This window comes from Lampris incognitus, chromosome 7 (assembly GCF_029633865.1).
Source record: "Lampris incognitus isolate fLamInc1 chromosome 7, fLamInc1.hap2, whole genome shotgun sequence".
NCBI lineage: Eukaryota > Metazoa > Chordata > Actinopteri > Lampriformes > Lampridae > Lampris > Lampris incognitus.
In genome coordinates, this window is record NC_079217.1 from 12,158,429 (window position 1) to 12,181,642 (window position 23,214).

At 44.8% G+C, this 23,214-nt stretch overlaps 2 protein-coding genes across 4 annotated transcripts; both read left to right on the top strand.

The window, feature by feature from the left end:
- Positions 1 to 1,585: 1,585 nt before the first annotated feature.
- rcbtb2 (regulator of chromosome condensation (RCC1) and BTB (POZ) domain containing protein 2) lies at positions 1,586 to 16,906 on the top strand. Of its 3 annotated transcripts, none has more exons than XM_056283010.1 (12): positions 1,586 to 1,835; positions 2,773 to 2,907; positions 3,726 to 3,876; positions 4,225 to 4,391; positions 4,480 to 4,638; positions 4,901 to 5,008; positions 5,097 to 5,239; positions 7,574 to 7,764; positions 11,130 to 11,256; positions 13,577 to 13,716; positions 13,815 to 13,945; positions 14,253 to 16,906. In XM_056283010.1, exons 2-12 carry the CDS (start codon positions 2,782 to 2,784, stop codon positions 14,391 to 14,393), a joined length of 1,584 nt encoding a protein of 527 aa, XP_056138985.1. In that variant the 5' UTR covers positions 1,586 to 1,835; positions 2,773 to 2,781; the 3' UTR covers positions 14,394 to 16,906. The 3 variants fall into 3 exon arrangements, 2 of the variants coding, with proteins under 2 accessions (XP_056138985.1, XP_056138984.1); XM_056283009.1 differs by having other exon boundaries at positions 1,705 to 1,835; positions 14,221 to 14,322; XR_008810489.1 differs by lacking the exons at positions 13,815 to 13,945; positions 14,253 to 16,906 and having other exon boundaries at positions 1,705 to 1,835; positions 7,574 to 7,760; positions 13,577 to 13,712.
- A 4,690-nt stretch (positions 16,907 to 21,596) lies between these two features.
- On the top strand, positions 21,597 to 22,789 carry LOC130116159 (E3 ubiquitin-protein ligase BRE1A-like). The gene is made up of 2 exons (XM_056284111.1): positions 21,597 to 22,237; positions 22,463 to 22,789. Exons 1-2 carry the CDS (start codon positions 21,998 to 22,000, stop codon positions 22,490 to 22,492), a joined length of 270 nt encoding a protein of 89 aa, XP_056140086.1. The 5' UTR covers positions 21,597 to 21,997; the 3' UTR covers positions 22,493 to 22,789.
- The last annotated feature ends 425 nt before the right edge of the window (positions 22,790 to 23,214 follow it).

Consider the following 23,214-nt stretch of genomic DNA (forward strand, 5'->3'; position numbering starts at 1 on the left):
CTCAGTATTATAGTCAAGTCAAGCCAAGTCACCTATAGCCCAAAATCACAAAGTGAGTCAGTCCCAAAGGGCTTTACCATCAGTGCAATACACAACAATATACTACAATATACGACATAGTATGACATAGTCATGTCCTTCTCAGTAACAACATACAGATGTTATTTGAAGTAGTCTGTGAGTTATGGAGGAAAATGTGGAAAATGTACAATTCCCCCCGGTCTCCCCATTCCAGAGGAGTTCAAAAGATTCAAAGCATTGTCTTCTAGAAGTTACAGATGCTGTCTTTAACAGACACAATTTTGGACACTGAATCACAACAACAAGTAATTAAGTTATTTTAAATTATATTTCCCTAGCTTTATTTGGCATTGAAATGGAAGTGACCAACATGTCTGACATGGCTGGCGAAGTTATTGAAAGGGTATTGCGGGGAACGAATTTTGGGTTTAAATCTCTCTTATACATTTGAAATCAAATCCTTTTTTCTAAAACCTCAAAACCATCCAGCTTTACAGCCCCAGCCCAAATAAAGGGCCCGTCAAACGACTTCTTGAATGGTTAAGTAAACCTTGGCGCCACCTGGTGGCTCCATGTATGGATTCTCCCCTGAAAAATGCAGAGGTAAAAAAACAACAGAATTGGCCTTGTATTTGCAGCGCCGATGAGCTCCAAAAAAGTAATTGTTTATCTTTTTCCCCCTTCATCTCCATAGTGTCACCATAACTTCAGTTTGACAGTTTGTCTGTTTCAGTTGAAACTGTCTCCGCGCTGCCATTACCTGCCGTTAACTAAGTCTTTTGGTTGCTAATGCTTTGGTGTAATTGCAGTCGCGCCTGTGTGAGCCGCCGCATTTCGCGCATGCGCAGTAAACCAAAAGGCACGCTAAGCAAATCGTCTTTCCACATGCTCAGCAATCCAGGTAAGAAAATCACAGAAAGTTGAATCAGTTCACCTGGACAATAACGCTACTAACTCAATGTCTCAATAAACGTGGTGCCCAGATGAACTGATTCAACTTCCTGTGACGATAGCAAGTTGATAAACTAAAAAAAAAAAAAAGTTTAGCCTTGGAGTGAAAACATAAACAGAAGTCTCTCCGGTCTTTTGGAAACCACTGAATAAAATAACAGCCTGCAGCAGACATATCTCAGAGAGGCAAGTCTGACTACTTGCAGAGGCATACATGTTTATGCAGGGTTTTGGCAATCCAGCTTTAGTCCAAAATGGTACAAAAACGTGTCATATACAAGTTTTTATTACCGTTTCCATTTTCTCCGATTTGGGCATGGATTTTTTTTTAAATTAGTTCCTATTTACTCTAAACTCAACTTTGACCCCTGACGAAACAGGAAATAAAAGTACAAGCCCGGTGCGGCGGGGGGGCGGTCTCCTCAGACATTCTCTCGGAAACCACGTTATCCTGAATCGCGAAAGCTCGCCGGAGCGTTGCACGTCAGCGTCACTAGCCTCCCCCTAACCATAACGCTGAACTTTACCACCACCATTGAAGTTTCCGCCGCTGTTACGCGAGTGTTGTTTGCGACGAGCAAACCGCGGAGCGGACACGGCGCGCTTGAGCCGTGCGCGTTTCCAAGCGGCGTTATTGTACGCCCGCGCGGCGAGAGAACACGAATCGGCTGGTCACGTGGTTTCCGAGAGGAAAGTCTACGTCGACGCGCCCAGTTGCAGGTCGATCCGCCGCGTTCAGTACCAGCCAGGAGCCGTGCGGAAATGGTCCCGTCGGCAACTCGGTTTCCAAAAAATGCTGGTTGAGAGACCGTCGATACCTTCGTCAGTTCGGCTACGATATCGCTGACGACTTAAAGAACAAGGTAAACTCGTCAAAAGTTGCTCAAACGCGCTCACTCAACGCGCAACAATACTGGAGTGGCAGCTAGCGCCCGTTAGCTAGCAAGATTATAATGGGGGCAGCTAATTCCTGATATTCAGCGTTTAAATGCCCTTTCTTTTTCTCTCCCGTCGTGGCGTTTCTGTTTTATTTACTTACTTATTGCATTACTGGGCTCACCTCGGTGTACATTTGTCGTGAGGCGTCTTTCCCGGGAGTGTTTAGTGTCCTGGTGGGCTCAGGGTGGAGGGTATTAAAGCCGTTTGACTTGTTTATATAGTCAACGCTCAACAAGTGAACACGCGCTGTCGTTTTGCCGCATCTCCCGGTTTTAAACGGCAACGCCAACGTTACGTGTTGGGAGTACGTTGCGATCATTAGCGCCAGTACTTCACCTACGAAATTGAGATATCGAGGGGTTTGAGCAGCCCGTCCCCAGCTTTGTTTGTACGCTCCTATTAGTCTGCTGAAAGCGGGAATTCTGTTGGATTCTTGGGTGGTTTGTTCGTTCTTGGGTTATGGTTTGGTTATATTCCTGCTCGGGATTCAGTGTTAAACTCATTGCACATTATTATAGATTGGGTTTATAATTGCATTTGCCCAGTCTGACGCATCCAAATTGATTGCAACATGAAAACTGGTATTGTCATTAACAACAGGCCAAACTTTGCTAAGAGAAACTGTGCAGGATTTTGGCAACTGTGTGTGTGTGTGTGTGTGTGTGTGTGTGTTTGGGGGGGGTTGGGGGGGGCAGGTTTTGTCTACCAACCAATATAATGACAAAAAATGTAGGTGACTAAAATATTGCACTAAATGTTTCTGGATAGTAGGCAGCATACTAGGTCTACTTGATTTAAATCCAAATCTATTAATGATTGTGGTTTATTTTCCGCTGAATGTGTCTTCTCCTCATTTTACAGCTCAGTAGTATGCTGGACGTGGGCAAGTGGCCGGTGTTTGCTCTCCTGCCTCCTGAGGAACTACGTCTTATCCGCCAGGCTTGTGTCTTTGGCAGTGCTGCAAATGAAGCCCTCTATGTCACTGTGAACGATGAGGTAAGATTGGCAATTTAAGTACAGGGGCCTGTAATCCTTTCTCTGAGGTGGAGATTGTTTTTGAGAATTGCTGAGGGAAGTTACACAGTAGCTTTAACAGTTTTTCATAAAATGGGTATAACCTGTAGGAGTATGTTGTACAAATGTATGGAAATTAAAATGCAACAGGCCTCTAATTTAGCAATAGATACAGGGTGGAGTTAAAGACACAGGGATAAGCAGATAGAATGAGGCTATATTTAGGAATGTAGGCCTAATACCTTGGGTGAGCCCTGTTTTTTATCCAATGGGAAGCTGTAGTGTATGCTGTAGTGTTACTTCTAATTTCTTTTCACAGTGGCTCAACAAGTTATCATACATTGTAATCATAAATGGCATTGAATGTCAGTTTGATGAATGAGCATAATTTGACTAGTTGGCCTAGTCTGTATAGGTTTGATTATTTGCATTGTAAATGTAAAATGAAGGCACGCAACTGTCAGACTTGTGTGACAAGGTGGGATGCTAATCTCATTTAATAATTTCTTTGAATGGCATTTCGCAATCGGTTCTGTCTTATTTTCGAGCCCTCTTCCTAACCAAGAGTTGAACTATAAACGTGTGGTGGCGAACAGCCAGATGTTAGCCATACAGCATTAACAACATAATGTAGCTCTCCCTCTAGCTTCAGCACACTCCGCCTCCATTCCTTTACCAAAATTATTGTTTTTGATTTCTGTACTTAATTGTGTTTAATGCTGCAGTCTAAAAAATACTGAAAAAAAATTTGTAAGAATGATCCTTATTACATTGTATTTTTGTTTTTAATTATTATGCAGGTCTTTGCTCTGGGTACCAACTGCAGTGGCTGTTTGGGCCTTGGAGACCTTCAAAGCACCATTGAACCTCGGAGGATTGATATCTTATGTGGAAAGAAGATTGTGTCCCTAAGCTATGGAACTGGACCACATGTGGTTATTGCTACCGCAGGTAAACACGTAGCAAACTGTGCACATCAAAGAGGGTGCAGAACATCACTGGTACTATTTACAAAGGCTTCCTTGTTTTGTGTTGGTTTGTTTTTTGATGATTTATAACAAGGTTCATGGGAAGACTTTATGTTGTTGTTGTTTTTGTTTTTAGTTCACTACAGCTTTCTTTTTCCAGCCTTGGCAGTTTTACTCATATTTTTTCAAAGTTGTTTTCAGATTTTGTAGCTGACTCGTTTAATTTCTTGTAATAAGTGTAGTGTGATTGTTTCCTTTGCTAGTCCTTATCTGTTTATAAAATATTAACCAGAGTAAACATTAATGAAAGTTTGCCCTCTCCCTCCTGTAGATGGTGAGGTGTTTGCTTGGGGGCACAATGGCTACAGCCAGTTGGGCAATGGGACCACAAATCATGGACTGACCCCAGCCCTGGTCTCCACCAACCTCCTTAGCAAGAGAGTGACAGAGGTGGCCTGTGGTTCCCACCATACTATTGCACTTACAACTGATGGAGAGGTAACTGCAATGTTGTCATTTATGTACTTTTTTCTGGTTAAAGTTTAGTAAATGTTTGCATCTGTTGATGTTTAATATCCCTTTCCAGGTGTATGCATGGGGTTACAACAACTCGGGTCAAGTAGGTTCAGGATCTACTGCCAATCAGCCCACGCCACGCCGTGTTAGCAGCTGTCTTCAAAACAAAGTGGTAGTTAACATAGCTTGTGGTCAACTGTGCTCCATGGCTGTACTGGACAATGGTGAGGTAATAATTTTTGTTCATTTGGAAATATTTAACATGAATAAGTTAATCTGTTGTCCTCTGTCCATCACAAGGAAAACAGTTGTCCTCTGCCCTGAAGTTTGGATGCCTTTTGCCTGGCAATAACATACCTTTTTTATATATATTTTGGTTGTTACAAGTTTGTATATATAAAAAACATTATTTTAGAATTGATTTATCATGGAGAAGGACCTCTGATTACACACTTCCTACATACAAACCAGTCAAATCTGTGTTTTTGTAGATCTTTGGCTGGGGTTACAATTGCAATGGGCAGCTAGGTTTGGGCAACAATGGGAATCAGCAGACTCCATGCCGGATTGCTGCACTTCAGGGTGTCAACATCGTTCAGGTAATGATAGATTCACCTCAAAAACATGTTTTTGAAAACAGAAGTTGGTTAACATTCAGATGAGTAACTTACTTTCTGCAATATACAGGTTTCCTGTGGATATGCTCATACACTGGCACTTACAGATGAGGGATTTGTTTATGCCTGGGGGGCCAACTCATACGGGCAGTTGGGAACAGGCAACAAGAGTAACCAAGCTCTTCCCACCTTAATTAACACAGACAAGGAGAGGTTAGTAGGTCATCTCTGCCCCTGACTCAAATTAGCAGTGTCACTTCTCTATCAGCATAAAATGTCACTAAGGTCTCCATCACAAGGTCCCGAGGAGTGGGTTCATTGAAAGGCACAAAGTCTCACAGACAAGTGTGAGATGGCTGGACTAATATGCGTATCTGTTTTCACATTCTTCAATCCAAAAAAAAAATCCATTGCTGAAAGGCTTGTCAGAACCAAATTGTTGGAATTGGATCAGACCTTTAGAAGGCCATGGATGCGAGGTTCCATAGTCACATCTACCCTCAAATCACCTCTGAAAACCCACTTCTGCAAACTAGCTTTATGTAATTTTTTTCTAAACGAGTTATTTTCTTTTTTTTAAAAATTTCTACTTTAAAATTCCATTTAATGGTTGCCTCACAGCAAGAAGGTCCTGGGTTCGAGCCCCGGGGTAGTCCAACCTTGGGGGTCGTCCTCTGTGTGGAGTTTGCATGTTCGCCCCGTGTCTGTGTGGGTTTCCTCTGGGGGTTCCGGTTTCCTCCCACAGTCCAAAGACATGTAGCTCAGGTGAATTGGCCATACTAAAAAAAATTGTCCCTAGGTGTGAATGTGTGTGTGTGCGTGTGTGCGTGCGTGCGTGTGTGTGTGTGTGTGTGTGTGGGCCCTGTGATGGACTGGCGGCCTGTCCAGGGTGTCTTCCCGCCTGCAGTCCAATGACTGCTGGGATAGGCTCTAGCATCCCGCGACCCCGGTTGGGATAAGCGGCTTGGATGATGGATGGAATTCCATTTAATTGTTTTGCATTCCATTTGACCTCAGATATTTTATTTTTTTTACCCAGATGTTTCCGTCTTTGCTGTGCCCTTGCTTTGTGCTCACAGTAAAACACTTCATGGTGCTTTGAAATATGCTGTAATTAAACTATTCATGAGTTATTATCGTTGTTTTTACTCTCTGTATTATATACACTCACTGGCCACTTTATTAGGTACACCTTGCTAGTACCGGGTTGGACCCCCTTTTGCCTTCAGAACTGCCTTAATCCTTCGTGGCATAGATTCAACAAGGTACTGGAAACATTCCTCAGAGAGTTTGGTCCATATTGACATGATAGCATCACGCAGTTGCTGCAGATTTGTCGGCTGCATATCCATGATGCGAATCTCCCGGTCCACCACATCCCAAAGGTGCTCTACTGGATTGAGATCTGGTGACTGTGGAGGCCATTTGAGTACAGTGAACTCATTGTCATGTTCAAGAAACCAGTCTGAGATGATTCGAGCTTTATGACATGGCGCGTTATCCTGCTGGAAGTAGCCATCAGAAGATGGGAACACTGTGGTCATAAAGGGATGGACATGGTCAGCAACAATACTCAGGTAGGCTGTGGCGTTGACACGATGCTCAATTGGTACTAAGGGGCCCAAAGTGTGCCAAGAAAATATCCCCCACACCATTACACCACCACCACCAGCCTGAACCGTTGATAGAAGGCAGGATGGATCCATGCTTTCATGTTGTTGACGCCAAATTCTGACCCTACCATCCGAATGTCGCAGCAGAAATCGAGACTCATCAGACCAGGCAACGTTTTTCCAATCTTCTATTGTCCAATTTTGGTGAGCCTGTGCGAATTGTAGCCTCAGTTTCCTGTTCTTAGCTGACAGGAGTGGCACCCGGTGTGGTCTTCTGCTGCTGTAGCCCATCTGCCTCAAGGTTCGACGTGTTGTGCGTTCAGAGATGCTCTTCTGCATACCTCGGTTGTAATGAGTGGTTATTTGAGTTACTGTTGCCTTTCTATCAGCTCGAACCAGTCTGGCCATTCTCCTCTGACCTCTGGCATCAACAAGGCATTTTCGCCCACAGAACTGCCGCTCACTGGATATTTTCTCTTTTTCGGACCATTCTCTGTAAACCCTAGAGATGGTTGTGCATGAAAATCCCAGTAGATCAGCAGTTTCTGAAATACTCAGACCAGCCCGTCTGGCACCAACAACCATGCCACGTTCAAAGTCACTTAAATCACCTTTCTTCGCCATTCTGATGCTCGGTTTGAACTGCAGCAGATCGTCTTGACCATGTCTACATGCCTAAATGCATTGAGTTGCTGCCATGGGATTGGCTGATTAGAAATTTGCGTTAACGAGCAGTTGGACAGGTGTGCCTAATAAAGTGGCCGGTGAGTGTATACTGCCCATAGCCATCATAGTCCTACTCGTCGTTGTCTTTCTAGCCTGTATTGTTGGTATGATTTGTTGACCAAGATTTAATTGGCACAAAACATCTTAACATTTCTATAGTGAAGTTATGCAAATGTTACTTAAATTACTTCTTATTCCTTTCTGCAAGGATGGTGGAGGTGGCTGCGTGTCACACCAGCCACACATCTGCAGCCAAGACCCAGAGTGGGCAGGTTCTGATGTGGGGTCAGTGTCGAGGTCAAGCCGTAGCCTGCCCTCACCTTACCCATTTCAGCAGCACAGATGATGTCTTTGCCTGTTTCGCGACCCCGGCAGTCACATGGCACCTTCTTACAGTAGGTAAGTGTTTTGGGAGTTTAGCACTTGCCTAATTTGAAATCAAGACCCACATCCCAGGCATTATCACAGACAGTTTAGAGATTTTATAGTTTAAAACATTGAAGGTTTTGCATGCAAAAAAATGTCAGTTTTTATGCTTTATTCCTAGAGGTACATATACTTTTTATTAATCCCCTTAGGGAAATTCATCCTCTGCATTAACCCATCCTGGCCATGTAGCTAGAAGCAGTGGGCAGCCACAGTGCAACTCCAGTTCCTCTTTCCTATTGCCTTGGTCAGGGGCACAGACAGAGGAGTATTAACCCCAACATACATGTCTTAGATGGTGGGAGGAAACCGGAGTACCCGGCGGAAACCCACGCAGACACAGGGAGAACATGCAAACTCCACACAGAAAGGACCTGGGACGGCCTGGGGTTCAAAGCCAGTTCCTTCTTGTTGTGAGGCAACAGTGCTAACCACTGGGCCATCGCGCTGCCTCTTGGTCTATATAGTCGAACAAAAACACAAATATCCGTGAAAGCTTTAATGGTTACTGTCAAATAGGGTTATCCCAGGAAAAAGGATTTTTGCACATGGCAACCACGTAGGCAGAAATCACAGTGTGGGTGGGCACAGAGAAAATCAGGTGGGTCTAACCTGTCCAAGACCAATTATAGTGGGCCTAACCTGTCCCAAGACCAATCATACTTAACATGTTCTGAAACACATATGTTAACCAAAGTAGGCCATTGCAATTATACTTGCTTGAATGCACTACAGTTTAATCATATAAGCCTTATACATCATCATCAGAGGTAATGTTGCAGGCACCAAGACCAACATTATCGGCATCTCGTAGCCTGGCATGGTAGCCACATAGTCACACGCACACAGCTGACATACACAACAGCATCATTAATCAAGCTCAGTAATATTAAAAATGACACTGGAACGTAGCCTGGCACAGCAGCCACATAAACCACACACACGCAGCACGTATGCACATATGCATGCCATGGGTGTGCCTGGATAATATATGAGTTAGCTGTAAATTTAAAAAAAAAAATTCTTAATATTTTTCATTATTTCGTACACTATTGAAATTAATTGGGGAAAAAAACTGATGTGATCAATAAAAATAAAACAGTTCTTGTTTCTTGCTTCTTATTTACTATATGATGATAATAGGTCAGATTATTTTGAGTGGCAGTGCATTTCACAAATGCCGTATTGCGAGCGGCCCCTTCTTTCACACACTCGACATGACGGACGCAGCAACATCACCATAAAATCCAATTGTACACTTAACAAAAGCGATTCCTTATAAACAGTAATGTTGAAATAGGCTACTACAGTCTGAAATTTTATATTAGCTCACTTTTGGTGATTACAGCAGGAGACGAAATGCACTGCCACTCAAAAAATCTGACTCGTCATCATCATAATGGTAAGCAAGAAACAGAATTGTTTTATTTTTATTGGTCACGTTTTTTTTGGGGGGGGGGGGGTTTCCCCCTTTTTCCTCCCCAATTGTTTACTCCACTCGCTCTGCCAATCCGGGGAGGGCTACAGACCACCACACGTCTCCTCCAATACATGTGGCGTCGCCAGCTGCTTTTTTTGACCTGACAGGAGTTTCGCCAAGGGGACGTAGCGTGTGGGAGGATCACGCTATCCCCCCCAGCCCCCCGAACAGCCGCCCCGACGACCAGAGGAGGCACTAGCGCAGCGACCAGGACACATACCCACATACGGCTTCCCACCAGCAGACACGGCCAATTGTGTCTGTAGGAACGCCCGACCAAGCCGGAGGTAACACGGGGATTCGAACCGGCAATCCCTGTGTTGGTAGGCAACGGACTAGACCACCACACCACCCGGACACCCACATCGGGGGTTTTTTTCCCCCAATTAATTTCAATAGTATAAGAAATAAGATTTTTTTTCTTTATTTGCAGCTAACTCATACATTTTTTATGAATGTGCTGGGTGTGCCAGCTTGAGATTTAGATGGCACAGGCACATCTGGGCACACCCGTGGCTTATGCGGTTGGCACATGGTATTTTACATTCTTAGCATAGTAGACAAATTTGGAGAAGCCAGATAGCAACTAGTTTGAAAACGAAGGGAATTTTTAACTATCAAGCACACATAAACTCAAAAAAAAAACCTTTACCAACAGACACTATAACGTCAGTGGCTAAAACCCATGTGTAACAATACTTTATTTGTATGACAGTGGGGTAGATGTCACATCAGTTCTGTTGGCCCTTTCATTTCAAAGATATCACTGGGATTTGGATTGCGTAAACACCACTGCAATTGCCCTTTACACCAAAGTGTCAATGAGCAAAAACAAAAGCAATGATGTTCAGGACTGGGAGGTTTGTAATGTAAATAAGAAGATATCCAGTTTGACTGGAAATCATTTTGGAGTTAAAGCAGCCAAATCTAGACATATGATATTCTGTATTTCTTGTCCACATAGAGTAGTTATGCTCGCATTATGAATGACAGAAAAGATAGCTTTTTGAAGTGCTCCGTCATTTCTCAAGTGGCTAGAACTTCCTCCAGAATTGACTAAATTGTAAATGGTCATTTGATACCAGATTTTATAATTACTGAATACAGACCTCAGTGTACATTTTATCTAGTTTAAATAGGTGAGATATGATATACGCACGGGCAGCACAGTGGCGCAGTGGTTAGCGTGGTCGCTTCACAGCAAGAAGGTCCTGGGTTCGAACCCTGGGGTAGTCGAACCTTGGGGGTTGTCCTGGGTCGCCCTCTGTGTGGAGTCTGCATGTTGTCCCTGTGTCTGCATGGGTTTCCTCCAGGTGCTCCGGTTTCCTTCCACAGTCCAAAGACATGTAGGTCAGGTGAATCGGTCGTACTAAATTGTCCCTAGGTGTGAATGTGAATATGGATGTGAATGTGTGTGTCGGCCCTGTGATGGCCCGGCGGCCTGTCCAGGGTTTCTCCCTGCCTGCTGCCCAATGACTGCTGGGATAGGCTCCAGTATCTTGCGACCCGAATTCGGATAAGCGGCTTGGATAATGGATGAATAATGAATGAATGCTACACAATACTTTAGCTGCATCACAGGACAACATATTTTGCACCAAGTAACCCCTTTGGATCTTAACTGTGTAACAGTTGTATGTGATGGCTATTGTCGATCTGATGAAAGAATTTAAAAACCTAACGTACTGCCCGATTCCAAGACGGATTTGTTAATTTTTACAAATTAACAGTGTCTCATTTCCAAACCCCCGCCAGGTTTAAACCATGGATTTACAAGACTGGTTAAAATGCTTCCTGATGTTATGATAATCAAAATTTGATTTTATATTACTAATAAGATTTTGTTTCTATATGCCAGATGGAGATGACTACCTGACTGTGGCTCAGTCACTGAAAAAGGAGTTTGACAGCCCAGAGATTTCTGACCTGAAGTTCTTGGTTGATGGAAAATGCATCCATGTTCACAAAGCCTTGCTCAAAATCAGGTAGGGAGAACTCTGAATGCCAATAGTGCACAAGTCACAGCAGAGTAATACTGCAACAGGAGTACTTTGGCCTTACCATTGTCCTAAGTCTCATTTCATGTCCTCCAACAATGAATTTACATGGGTGTCTGTGTATAACCTTAGGGTAGAATTTTTCTGTCTTGGCGTCCGGGTTGCATAGCGGTCTATTCCGTTGCCTACTAACACGGGGATCGCCGGTTCGAATCCCCGTGTTACCTCTGGCTTGGTCGGGCGTTCCTACAGACACAATTGGCTGTGTCCGCGGGTGGGAAGCCCGATGTGGGTATGTGTGCTGGTCGCTGCACTAGCACCTGCTCTGGTCGGTCGGGGCGCCTTTTTGGGGCGGAATAACATGATCCTCCCACGCACTGCATCCCCCTGGCGAAACTCCTCACTGTCAGGTGAAAAGAAGCGGCTGGCGTACTCCACATGTATCGGAGGAGACATGTGGTAGTTTGCAGCCCTCCCCGGATCGGCAGAGGGGGTGGAGCAGCGACGGCTCAGAGAGTGGGGTGATTGGCCCTGGTACAACTAGGGAGAAAAGCATTTGTTTGTCTTCCCTCTTCCCTGTTATTTCACGAGGAAGCAATGACAGTCTTGTTCTCCCTTTTCTTTTTTATAACCTCGTGGAGGCATACCACGTACACATTCTGGTTCTTCACTCTCCTGCACTTCAGGGGGGAAGGAATAAGAAAGTCTGCAGTCAGTTTCAGTGCTGTCCCCTGTTTTTGAGTGCTTAAGTGGAAATGGTACCTTTTAGATTTGTTCACAGTGAATAACCAGTTGTTTGTTAGAGCATAGCCTGAGAAGTGATGGAACCGGGCTGATTCTCTGAAACAGCAGAGATGAGTTGCGTCAGTGTCAGCAGGGTGAAAATAGCCTACTGTAAATCACATATTATGAGCAAGGAAAGACAGTGTAATAGATGTGAGTCCCAGCAAGTAAGCATTTGGTGATTTGTGTTTAGTAGACGGGTCAAGTAACCCTGGAGACCTGTTTTTTTTGGGGGGGGGGGGACAACAAACAAAAACACACTTGCTTATAGTTTTCTGTGTAAAGATCAAACTTTAAGTGCTCTAGACTCAATACAGGGACCACAGCATCATTTTAGAGCTTGGTGCATCACAGCACATCACTGTCACTTCTGGTTCCACCTACTGATAAGACGGCAGGGCGGCACCAGCCAGATCTGCTTTGTCAAAGCAGAGAGGAGAAATGTAGTTTTGGTAACTGAAATCCCCTGTTTATTATTTCATATGCACATTATATGTATATTAGCCATCCATTATCCAAGCCGCTTATCCCAATCAGGGTCATGGGAAGCTAGAGCGTATCCCAGCAGTCACTGGGTGGCATGCGGGGCGACACCCTGTACAGACTGCCAGTCCATCACAGGGCTGACACACGCACGAATAGAATCGCCTTCAACAGTTCACATACTAGCCTACCAAACAGATAAAGCACCTGCAGTAATCGATTTGTCTAAATGTAGGGAATAAGTTGTATCTCTGCAGACTTCTTAAATGTTTAGCGAAGGGGTTGATTTGAAATATTGGATTCAGTCAGGGTTAACACGTGAGCGCTACTGCAAGCTATATTGGCTAAGTGCTACTTCTGCACCTTGTACAGGGAATCGGGGACCTCTGGGATTTTGTGGGACATGTGTACTACAAAGTGAGAGTGGGAACCGTGTCCAGCCAGTAGCAGATAGTAGGGGTGTCATGATTCTCAAAATCCACAATCCGATTTGACTCTCGATTTTAAACCCACAGTGTAGAAGTTTTGTGAAAGTATAAAAATGAGAACCCAGGAGGATTTTCTTTTTAATTAATCTTGCTGGGCTGTAACAGCTGTTGAGCACTCGGCACTGGATTTTCACATGGCTCTATGGCTCACCCTCAGTGTTGGCAATGTGGACAACACAGCCTCATGATGCTTATTAGGGCGTGCTTGCTGAAGAGTTGATAGTAGTGTTGCTGACTCTTATTTAAGGAAGGAAGCTATTGACTGGCCTAAAAGTCACTAAATTAGTTCAACTAATGTGCATGCTAGTCCGATATTAAAAGTATGACGTTACATAGAGAGAGGCTGAAGAGGCAAAAAGACAATTTCATGACAAAATTGCCTTTAAGTTTTCAGATGTCTAATCAATAATTACAAATAGATATTCATGTGACTAGAAGTAGGCTTGATTTAAAATTGTGCTTCAAGGTAATTGCTTTCCTCCAAGTGTCTTGGTGTAATGTCTGGCCCAATATATGGTCTGTTCCATTTGACTTAACTTGCACTCCCTTGCCAGGTGTGAACATTTCCGTGCACTGCTGAACGAAACGGATGAAGAATCTATAGAAATCCACCAGTTCTCATATCTCGTGTACAGATCCTTTCTGGAATACCTATATACAGACACCATCAACCTGCCACCAGAGGACGCTATTGGTAAGATCAACCGGGCACAACATTAGGAAACGCTTGAGAGCAGGTTGTGAGATATCATCATGCACTGACTCACATTGCATTGGTTGTTGGTTACTTAGGGTTGCTCGACCTCGCCACGTACTACCGAGAGATGAGGTTGAAGAGGCTGTGCCAGGAGACAATCAAGAGAGGCATCTCTGAGGAGAACGCCGTTACTTTGCTCTCTGCTGCTGTCAAGTATGAGGCACAGGTATGTTCATACTTCTAGGCACACATTTAAACCAAATGTCTTTTTTTTTTGCCCATGATCATGTTTCATTATGCAAATATTCTTTTTGATGGTCTTATGGTCTTGATGTCAGGTTTTTTTTGGGGGGGGGCGGTTTTGTGTGTACTGTTTTGAAGTCATAGATACATTTGTCTGCACGGACAATAAAATGTATGTTATCAGTCACCGTTCTGGTCATGGCCTTCCTCACTAGCGCTTGTTCTTATGAGTCCACACACTGTCTCTGTGCTCCTCAGTCCTGACCAGCAGGCCCCTCTTTCATTTTTAGGACCTGGAGGAGTTCTGCTTCAAGTTTTGTGTCAACCACCTCACATCTGTCACACAGACCCAGGCCTTTGCAGACATGGACCATGACCTGCTCAAGAACTTCATAAGCAAAGCCAGTCGCTATGGGGCCTTCAAAAATTAACCGCAGCGTGCCTGATGCGGGCATGGGAAACATAAAAAAAAAACTTTAAAAGGCCTTGAAAGGCAATGAGACTCAACCTCGGACCAAAGTAAAGATGATAGATATTTCGAAGCCTCGTTGCCAGGGATCTGAACACAAAAGACACAGAAGGTTTAAGGTTTCATCTTACGGAGTTTTCACACCGAATATTGTGTGTGCTGCGCATGTCACAGATGCTGCTTGCTCGTTGTTAAAAGAGTATGCAGAAGACCAAAGGTGTTCAAAAACCGAAACAAGTAATAATCAGTTTGCCCTTTTGGTTTACAAAATCAGTCACTACACGGAAAGTAGTTTATGGAAGGTAAGCATCGTCCATTTAGATTTAGTGGCAACAGGCATGGGCACAAGTCCATGAATACTGGGACGGCATCCAGTGCTTTACCTGTGCCCCCGTCCATAGGGTGAGTGGTTGTGTCAGGTAGGGCATCCGATGCAAAAATCAGTATGCAGATTGACAAGACCATACCAGATCGGTCGAGGCCCGAGTTGGCAACGGTCGCCATTGATATTATGGCCTCACATGATACTGAGGGAAACTGTAAAATCCTCTGTGGTGACCCCTGAGAAACGGAATAAACCAAAAGAAGAAGCAATATCCATTTAATTTTCAACAAAATAACTTGCTGATTGTAGTTGCCTACCGGGGACCGGGCTTTGTGCCTCGGTCTCGCCAGATCTGACTATGGCCGGAGTCAATGAAGCAAATGCTGCTTCGGGAGGGGGGAGGAGTCGGCTTGTGTTTGTCACATGATATACATCGCTGTGTGTGCCGGGAAAACAGGCGTTGGGGCGAGGCAGTTCCTTCGACACTGCCGGTCGGAGAGAAGCAGTTGGCGAGCACATACAGTATGAGGGTGGGTGTTTGATCTAGAATAGGGATCAACTGGCCACTAAATTGGGAGAAAATCAGAAATTAAAAAAAAAACTTGATTACACTGGAGAGACAAACAAAATCAATATCTATCATTCTTTGCAAATCTGCATTTTTCAGAACAGCTGGTATACCCACTTGATTAGAAATATGCTTCAAGGTAATTGGTTTTTGTCATAAAGTCTGGGAAATTCAGAGATCACCAAAATCAGGTCTTCCTCAGTTTTTCTCACGTATTTCTTCTCAATTAATCTCTGATTTAATTTGATGCACAGTATCACATCTTAACACTCAGCAGATGTTTTCGGGCAAGCTGGGCATTGCACAGTACCTGTGCTTTGCTCGGCATTACACAAATGTGTGTAAGCATGGTGCACCCTGGAAACAATAACGGATTTCACAGCTTTGGGTTGTAGTTTGTGCGTTTGGTGCAAAAGCCCCCCTTTCTCCGATGCTCGAATATTACCCTGCCTTGAGCCTAACCCAAACGCTGTGGTCTCTTAAAGCACAGGTATGGGGTTACATCACCAGACTCGAGCACAAAGACCAGACGGGCAGGAAATGCATACCGCAGTCCTCTCCTTCCTATTCGTAGCCACCATAACTGACAAAGCTCGAGTGTGTGTCCTATATAATTGTTTCTCAGGAAGGTCTTGATCAGGCGTGAGTAGTCACAAGAATTTGGGACACGGGCTTGTCTCACGATAAGAGACTGGATGGCTATCGGACACAGGATGCCTAAAAATGCTGTACAATCAAAATAACCACTTGTAAGTTAAGGGTTTGGCCCAAGGGACAAGCTGTCTATCACACAGTCCTACATAAGTATATGTCATTAAAAGGGATGTAAATTATATGGTAGTCCAGAATGACCAGGGACAGGGAGTAGTTATGATGGAAATGTTAGTTAGGAACGTTGTGCTGCTTTTTATCGACGCCTTTACTCTCAAACTTTGTAGATTGAGAACGTAATGTTGTAGTAATCGAACAATACACTACTCATTTTCCTAAGGAACATAATACGTACTAATGTTTGACTTTTTTTTTTTAATTGAACAGTTCTAGTTTTATCTAACCAGTGAAATTTGTCCTTTTTGTTTTACAAAAGTCTATTTCTTTGCCATTTTGTTTTCTTGTGTACCTCATGCTTTTGCCACACAATGTTGAGGTTGCTGTGTGAATTTTGTATTCACTTGGGTTAAAACATTTTTTTGATAGGCTTTTGCTTTGTTTTTAAAGCGGTCTCTAGGATGATAGGACAAGCTGCAGTCAGTCCTAAATCCCTCTTTAGGAGCGATTTAGACCTGCATTCCTGTTCAACCCTCCATGTGCAGCTGGAAACTGTCTTTTCTGATTTTACATTTTAGAGAAAATGCAGCGGATTTTGCAAATTTGTGTCCTTTCCAATTCTGTATGTTTACATTTTTTTAATGGATTTATTAGCAGCAGACTAATTCTTGTATCAAGTGTGTTTTGTTTTAGTGAGCTAGTAATACTGCTTGCCCGGTGTTATTGCCAATTAGGTGCGTTGAATATTGTCCTTGTGTCAGACCACCAAAACTTTACCCTTGATAAGAAATAATTTCACATTAAATATATATATCTGACAAAAGCCAATTAGTTCTTGTGTTTTGTGGACATTGGTTGACCTTGGGGGTCATCCCGGGTCATCCTCTGTTTGGAGTTTGCATGTTCTCCCCATGCCTGCGTGGGTTTCCTCTGGGTGCTCCGGTTTCCTTCCACAGTCCAAAGACATGTAGGTCAGGTGAATCGGCTGTGCTAAATTGTTCCTACGTGTGAATGTGTCGGCCCTGTGATGGTCTGGCGGCCTGTCCAGGGTGTCTCCCCACCTGCCGCCCAATGACTGCTGGGATAGACTCCAGCATCCCGCGACCCGAATTCGGATAACGGTTTGGTGATATATGGGTGACAATGGCACAGACGCATATACGCTATATGGACAAAAGTATTGGGACACCTGGCCATTACACCTACAGGAGCTTTTATGACATCCCACTCTAAATCCATAGGCATTAATATGGAGTTGGTCCCCCATCTGCAGCTATAATAGCTTCCACTCTTCTGGGGAGGCTTTCCACAAGATTTTGGAGTGTGTCTGGGAATTTTTGCCCATTCATCCAGAAGAGCATTTGTGAGATCAGGCACGGATGTTGGACAAGAAGACCTGGCTCGCAATCTCCGTTCTAGTCCATCCCAAAGGTGTTCGATGAGGTTGAGGTCAGGGCTATGTGCGGACCCAAGTGGACAAGTTCTTCCACACCAAACTCACCCAACTATGTCTTAATGGGCCTTGCTTTGTGAACTGGGGCACAGTCATGCTGGAACAGAAAAGGGCCCTCCTCAAACTGTTCTTAAAAAGTTGGAAGCATAAAATTGTCCAAAATGTCTTGGTATACTGAAGCATTAAGATTTCCGTTCACTGGAACAAGGGGGCCTAGCCCAACCCCTGAAAAACAACCCCATACCATTATCCGTCCTCCACCAAACTTTACAGTTGGTACAATGCAGTCAGGCAGGTAATGTTCTCCTGGCATCCGCCAAACCCAGACTCGTCCATCAGACTGCCAGACAGAGAAGCATGATTCGTCACTCCACAGAACACGTTTCCACTGCTCCAGAGTCCATTGGCAGCGTGCTTTACACCACACCATCCCACGCTTGGCATTGTGCTTGATGATGTAAGGCTTGCATGCAGCTGCTCGGCCATGGAAACCCATTCCATGAAGCTCCCGGCGCACAGTTTTTGTGCTGATTTTTGTAATAAATCATGGAATGTCCAGTCAAACGGAGCAGGTTAAGTGTCTACTTTATTCAGCTAATAGGTCAGCTCACATGTATGCAACATGAGTTTCATGCATCAAATCTGTCGTAAAAACCCCTTTCATGTACAGCCACATCTCACAGTTTCCGTCACTGTCGTGCACATTGCCGTATTAACTGTAATACTATGACATCTCCCCCTTTTAGTTTTTCTTTTAACTTTTAAACATATAACATTATGTTAAACATTATGTAAACAGTGCTATTCTTCTGTAGCATCAATAAAACTTACCACACAGAGTAACAATAAGGCTTCAACATTCAGTTTAACATTTCACGACCTATTACACTCTGGAACTTTTTTGACATTTCCAAATAACTCCTTAGTTACATAGTTGACCATCTGGAACTTTTTCTTTTGTTCACCCTTTTCTTCCCCCCTATTTTCGTAAATGTATATCCCCCCAAAGGCCATAAGATGTGAGAACACAGTCACTCACAAGTCCAGTCTAACAACTGGTTTAATGACCCGTCCAGACCTGGTCTGTGACAGTTTCTCCGTACCAGCATGTATGTTGACACTGGGGGTGTGTGGACCAGTCCCATGTCCAACTGTGTCATAGGGCTCTTGACTGGCGTCCTTGCGAACAGGTGAGACAGGCGCTATACTCCCAGCTGGCTCTGGAGCAGGCATCGCCTGGAGATAGCGACGGTTACACCAGAACGTTCCATCCTGCTGTGTCTTGATGAGGTAAGAGCGTGGTGTTACACTCGCTGGTCACTACTGCAGGAGTTGTCCAGGATTTCTGGTGGTCCAGCTTGGTGAGAACATGACCACCTGGCAGCAGTGGAGGTAGGGATCTCACCCCGTGACATTGATTATAGTAGAAGGCTTGCTTCTCCTTTTTGGCCTTGTCCTTCTAATGGATCCGTTGCAAATTAGGCCATCTAGGTTGCAGGTTTCTTTCGAGGGTAGGAAGCGTCGTCCTGATCTTCCAGCCTATTAGGAGCTCAGCTGGGCTGGCTTCCATGGTGCTGCACGGAGTCAACCTGTAGCACATGAGTGCAATGAGAGGGTCCTTCTGTTTCAGGATTCTCTTTGCAGTCTGCACAGCCCTTTCATCGTGACTGTTTCCTTGTGCATTATTTGGGCTCGAGGTGATATGTTTAAAATCGAGCTCACAGGCTAGGTCTTGAAACTCAGCGCTTGAGAACTGTGGCCCATTTGTCACTCACGACCACATCCGATACGCCATACCGGGCACATGTTGCTTTTAGCTTCAGAGTGACTTGAGCACTGGTTGTTGTTGTCATGTGTAGAATTTCTTTGTATCTAGAATAGTAGTCTGAGATAACTAAATAGTTCTGTGTGTTGTACTCACACAGGCCCAGAGCTATATGCTTCCATGGCCTGTCAGGGAGCGGAGTAGAGATCAATGGCTCCTTTTGCTGTGCTCTTCTCTCTCACAGCAAAACCGACATGACGAGACCTTGTGTTTTATCTGTGAGGAAATGCCCGGCCACCAGACAGAGGCATTTGCCCTCTCCTGACATTTTGTGAAGCCCCGATGTCCATCATGAATCCTATCAAGAATGTCTGTCCTCAATGTCTCAGGTATCACTATTCAGCATCTCCTAGTAACCATTCCATTATACTCTGAAAGTTCACTTTTAATTGGAAAATACTCTCTTATGTTACCTGGGTCTTTACTTACGCGTTCAGGCCAACCTGACCTGATGTGTCTGATCACCGTCTGTAGCGTCTCATCCGCTGCTATGGCTGCTCTGATGCTGGCCAGCTTCTGTGGAGTAGCAGGCATGTTCTCAATGACAACTGTGATGTAGCACTCTACACATGGGTGTGTGTCCCTCTCGTCCGTGTTGCACACAGGGCTCCTTGACAGTGTGTCTGCCACAACGAGTGTCTTTCCAGGTGCATGAGCCGCATAAGAAGTCACTGGCACCGTAGTGGAACATTGTCTAAGTCCTTGCTGTTCCTTAGTGGGACCAAGGGCTTGTAGTCTGTCACTAGTTGAAACTCTTGAGGCCATAGAAGTATTTTTCAAACCGCTCACAGGCCCACACACATGCCAAACACTCTTTCCCGATCTGCACGTATCTGGTTTCCATGTCAGTCAATCTCCTGGAGCAGTATGCTACTGGCTTCCAGTCTTCCCCATGGAGCTGCAGGAGCACGCCACCAATCCCATAGCTACTTGCATCAGCTCTTGTGTCAAGATTCTATACTCCTTGAGAAGGAGGGTGAAACCTGTGTTAGTGTTCTTCTTTCTTTCTTTCTTTCTTTTTTGGTCTGATCTGAGTTTTGTTTTGTTAGCCAAGCCTGGTTAGGTAAGAGCCAGCATCTTCAGTTGCCTTTTTTTTAAATTTCTATATTTTGACTTGGGGTTAATTTTTGTTAATAAATCTGTTTGTTTTTAAACCTGGTTCCGCCTCCCACCTTTCTTATTCCCCCGGGACACTTTTATTTTCTTTGTTACTTCCCCTCATCCCCTGGACCTTTAATGGGGAACCTAACAATTGGGGGCTCGTCCGGGATAATTTTATTTTGAATAAGAGGGTTCAGAGGTGGATTCCTTGGGTGTGTTAGTCGTTGCTGTGTGCAGCTTGTCTCCAGTGGCGTGCGCGGTGAGTACTGTGATTTGTTTGGTGTTTCAGACAGCTTCCCTGGTTAGAATAGGGGGGTGTCCAGCTGGGCTGTGATCAGTCTTTCCATCGGACATGCTTTTGTTATTTTGCCTTTCTTGTTTTAGGAGTAATCCTGGGCGGGGACAACATTCCCTGGCTGGGGTAGGCTTTTCGGGGATCAGGCTGCCGAAGTTAGGCCTTTAAAGCCACCCCGAGCCCGGCACGCTCCGAGAAGACAGATAGGTGAAGTTTCAGCCAGGTAGGAACCGGAAGTTTGTTTGTTAGGCTAATTGTGTTTTATTTCCAGCTTGCCGTAATTTGCCACCGGTGGACGTGACTTTAAAATTGTGAGGTCCAGTGGCTGTAGCAGAGCCTAATTAACAGTCAGCCCATGTGTGGTGTTTGTTTTAGCTATGGCTATTTTTGATTCACACGTGTCTACTCCTGGTTCTAAGCTGGCTGTGCAGTTAAAAGTCCGTCTTACTCGCCTCCAAAATCGAAATAAAAAAAAAATCAAATTGGAAAATGAGGAAAGGAATAGGGAGAGAGAATTCCAGCTTGCAGGGAGTTGGAATTGAAGAACATTGAGGCAGAGACGGCTATTAAAATGCGACAGCTAGAGTTGCAGTATGACCATAAAGTGTCCACGCATCAGGCTGCGGTGTTGGCAGACAAAATTGCGCTCACACACAAAAACGTTTTTGTGCTGCGTAATATTTCCTCCCCCTGCGGCGACTCCTCACAAAATGCTAACCTGCATGTTACCCAAGCTTAACGTGTCAGTACCCCTCCTCCAAATCCTCAAGTGGAGAAACAGTGTTTTTTTTTTCTGCCATAGGTCTGGACATTTGGTTGCCAATTGAGGTCTTAAAACGTAAGCAGCAGAACCGCAGTCGGCGGGCGGTCGTGTCCCAGGTGAGAGAAAATAGGGAGGACCTAAACCAGCCCCAGAAGCAGGAGGTGAGAGTTGCATACCTCGAGTCTGTCGTCGCTTACCTCACACGCCAGTGCCATGCAATGCAGGATGAGGCGGAGAAGCTTCGTTTGGAGCTGGCGAATCAAAAGAGGAAAGAGCTGGGGCAGCTGAACATTGTCTGTGCAAAACTCAAAGAAACCCAGAAGTCCCAGCGGGAGATGAAGCTGCTGCTTGACATGTACCGCTCAGCACCCAAGGAGCAGAGGGACAAAGTCCAACTCATGGCGGCTGAGAGGGCCAAGTCAGAGGCTGAAGGACCTGGAAAAGAGGGAGTGAAGGGAAGGCAAGAAAATGGCTGATGGTGAGGCCCTGAGCAAAATTCGTTCCATAGAGGAGCAGATCAACATCCTCAACAAGACACTTTCAATAGTGAAACAGGAGGATGCCTTGCTCAGGGAGATGGACGTGACAGGCAAGGCATTTGAGGACATGCAGGAGCAAAACATCCGACTGATGCAGCAGCTCAGGGAGAAGGATGAAGCCAACTTCAAACTGAGTGAAGAGGACTACCCTCTTGAATACCAACCTAGGGTTTGTATTTATGGGAGGGGGTGTTACGGCCCCAGTGCCGTGTATAATGTGTGCAATTACCCTCGTGAAAACAAACCTAGGGTTTGTATTTATGGGAGGGGATGTTACGGCCCCAGTGTTGTGTGTTATTTACAATTACCCTCTTGTATGCAAACCTAGGGTTTGTTTTTATGGGAGGGGGTGTTACAGCCCTAGTGCCGTGTCTCTGTAATTTTCCCTCTCCAGGTAATGCCCCGCCTCCTGTGGAGCTGTTGATTGAGCCCAGGTGACCCAAATTCCTCATCAGCTGGGTATATACCTTGGAGAGAGACACCCAACAGTTCCAGTGGGCCATTGTTGGCAACCAGCGTGAGACAGAGATGGACAATGGGCCATTGTTGTCAACCAGAAAGCAAGCTGTTGTGTCAAGACTCTGTACTCCTTGAGAAGGAGGATGAAACCTGTGTTAGTGTTCTTGTTTCTTTCTTTTTTGGTCTGATCTGAGTTTGTTTTGTTTACTAAGCCTGGTTAGGTAAGAGCCAGCAGCTTCAGTTGCCTTGTTTTATTTCTATATTTTGACTTAGGGTTAATTTTTGTTAATAAATCTTTGTTTTTACACCTGTTCCACCTCCCACCTTTCTTATTCCCCCGGGACACTTATTTTCTTTGTTACTTCCCCTGGACCTTTAACGGGGACCGTAACACAGACCTTTTCAGGATGGGCGCCATAGGGGCACACCAATATGTCGGCTCTGTTACTACCTCTATAATGCAGTTCTCCTCCATACGGCGCAGCTCCTCTCTAACCTTGCGCATTAGCGCTATTGGGACTCTGCACGCTGTGTGCGCTGTATATGGTGTGGCATTGTCCTTTTAACTGTATCTTTACAGGCTCTGTCTTGAGTGCCATGCTCTCCAAATGCATTATGGACCTCCTCGACTCGCTTCACAAGGCCCATCTCTGCTGCAGTGGAACAGCTGAGTAAGTTATTGACACT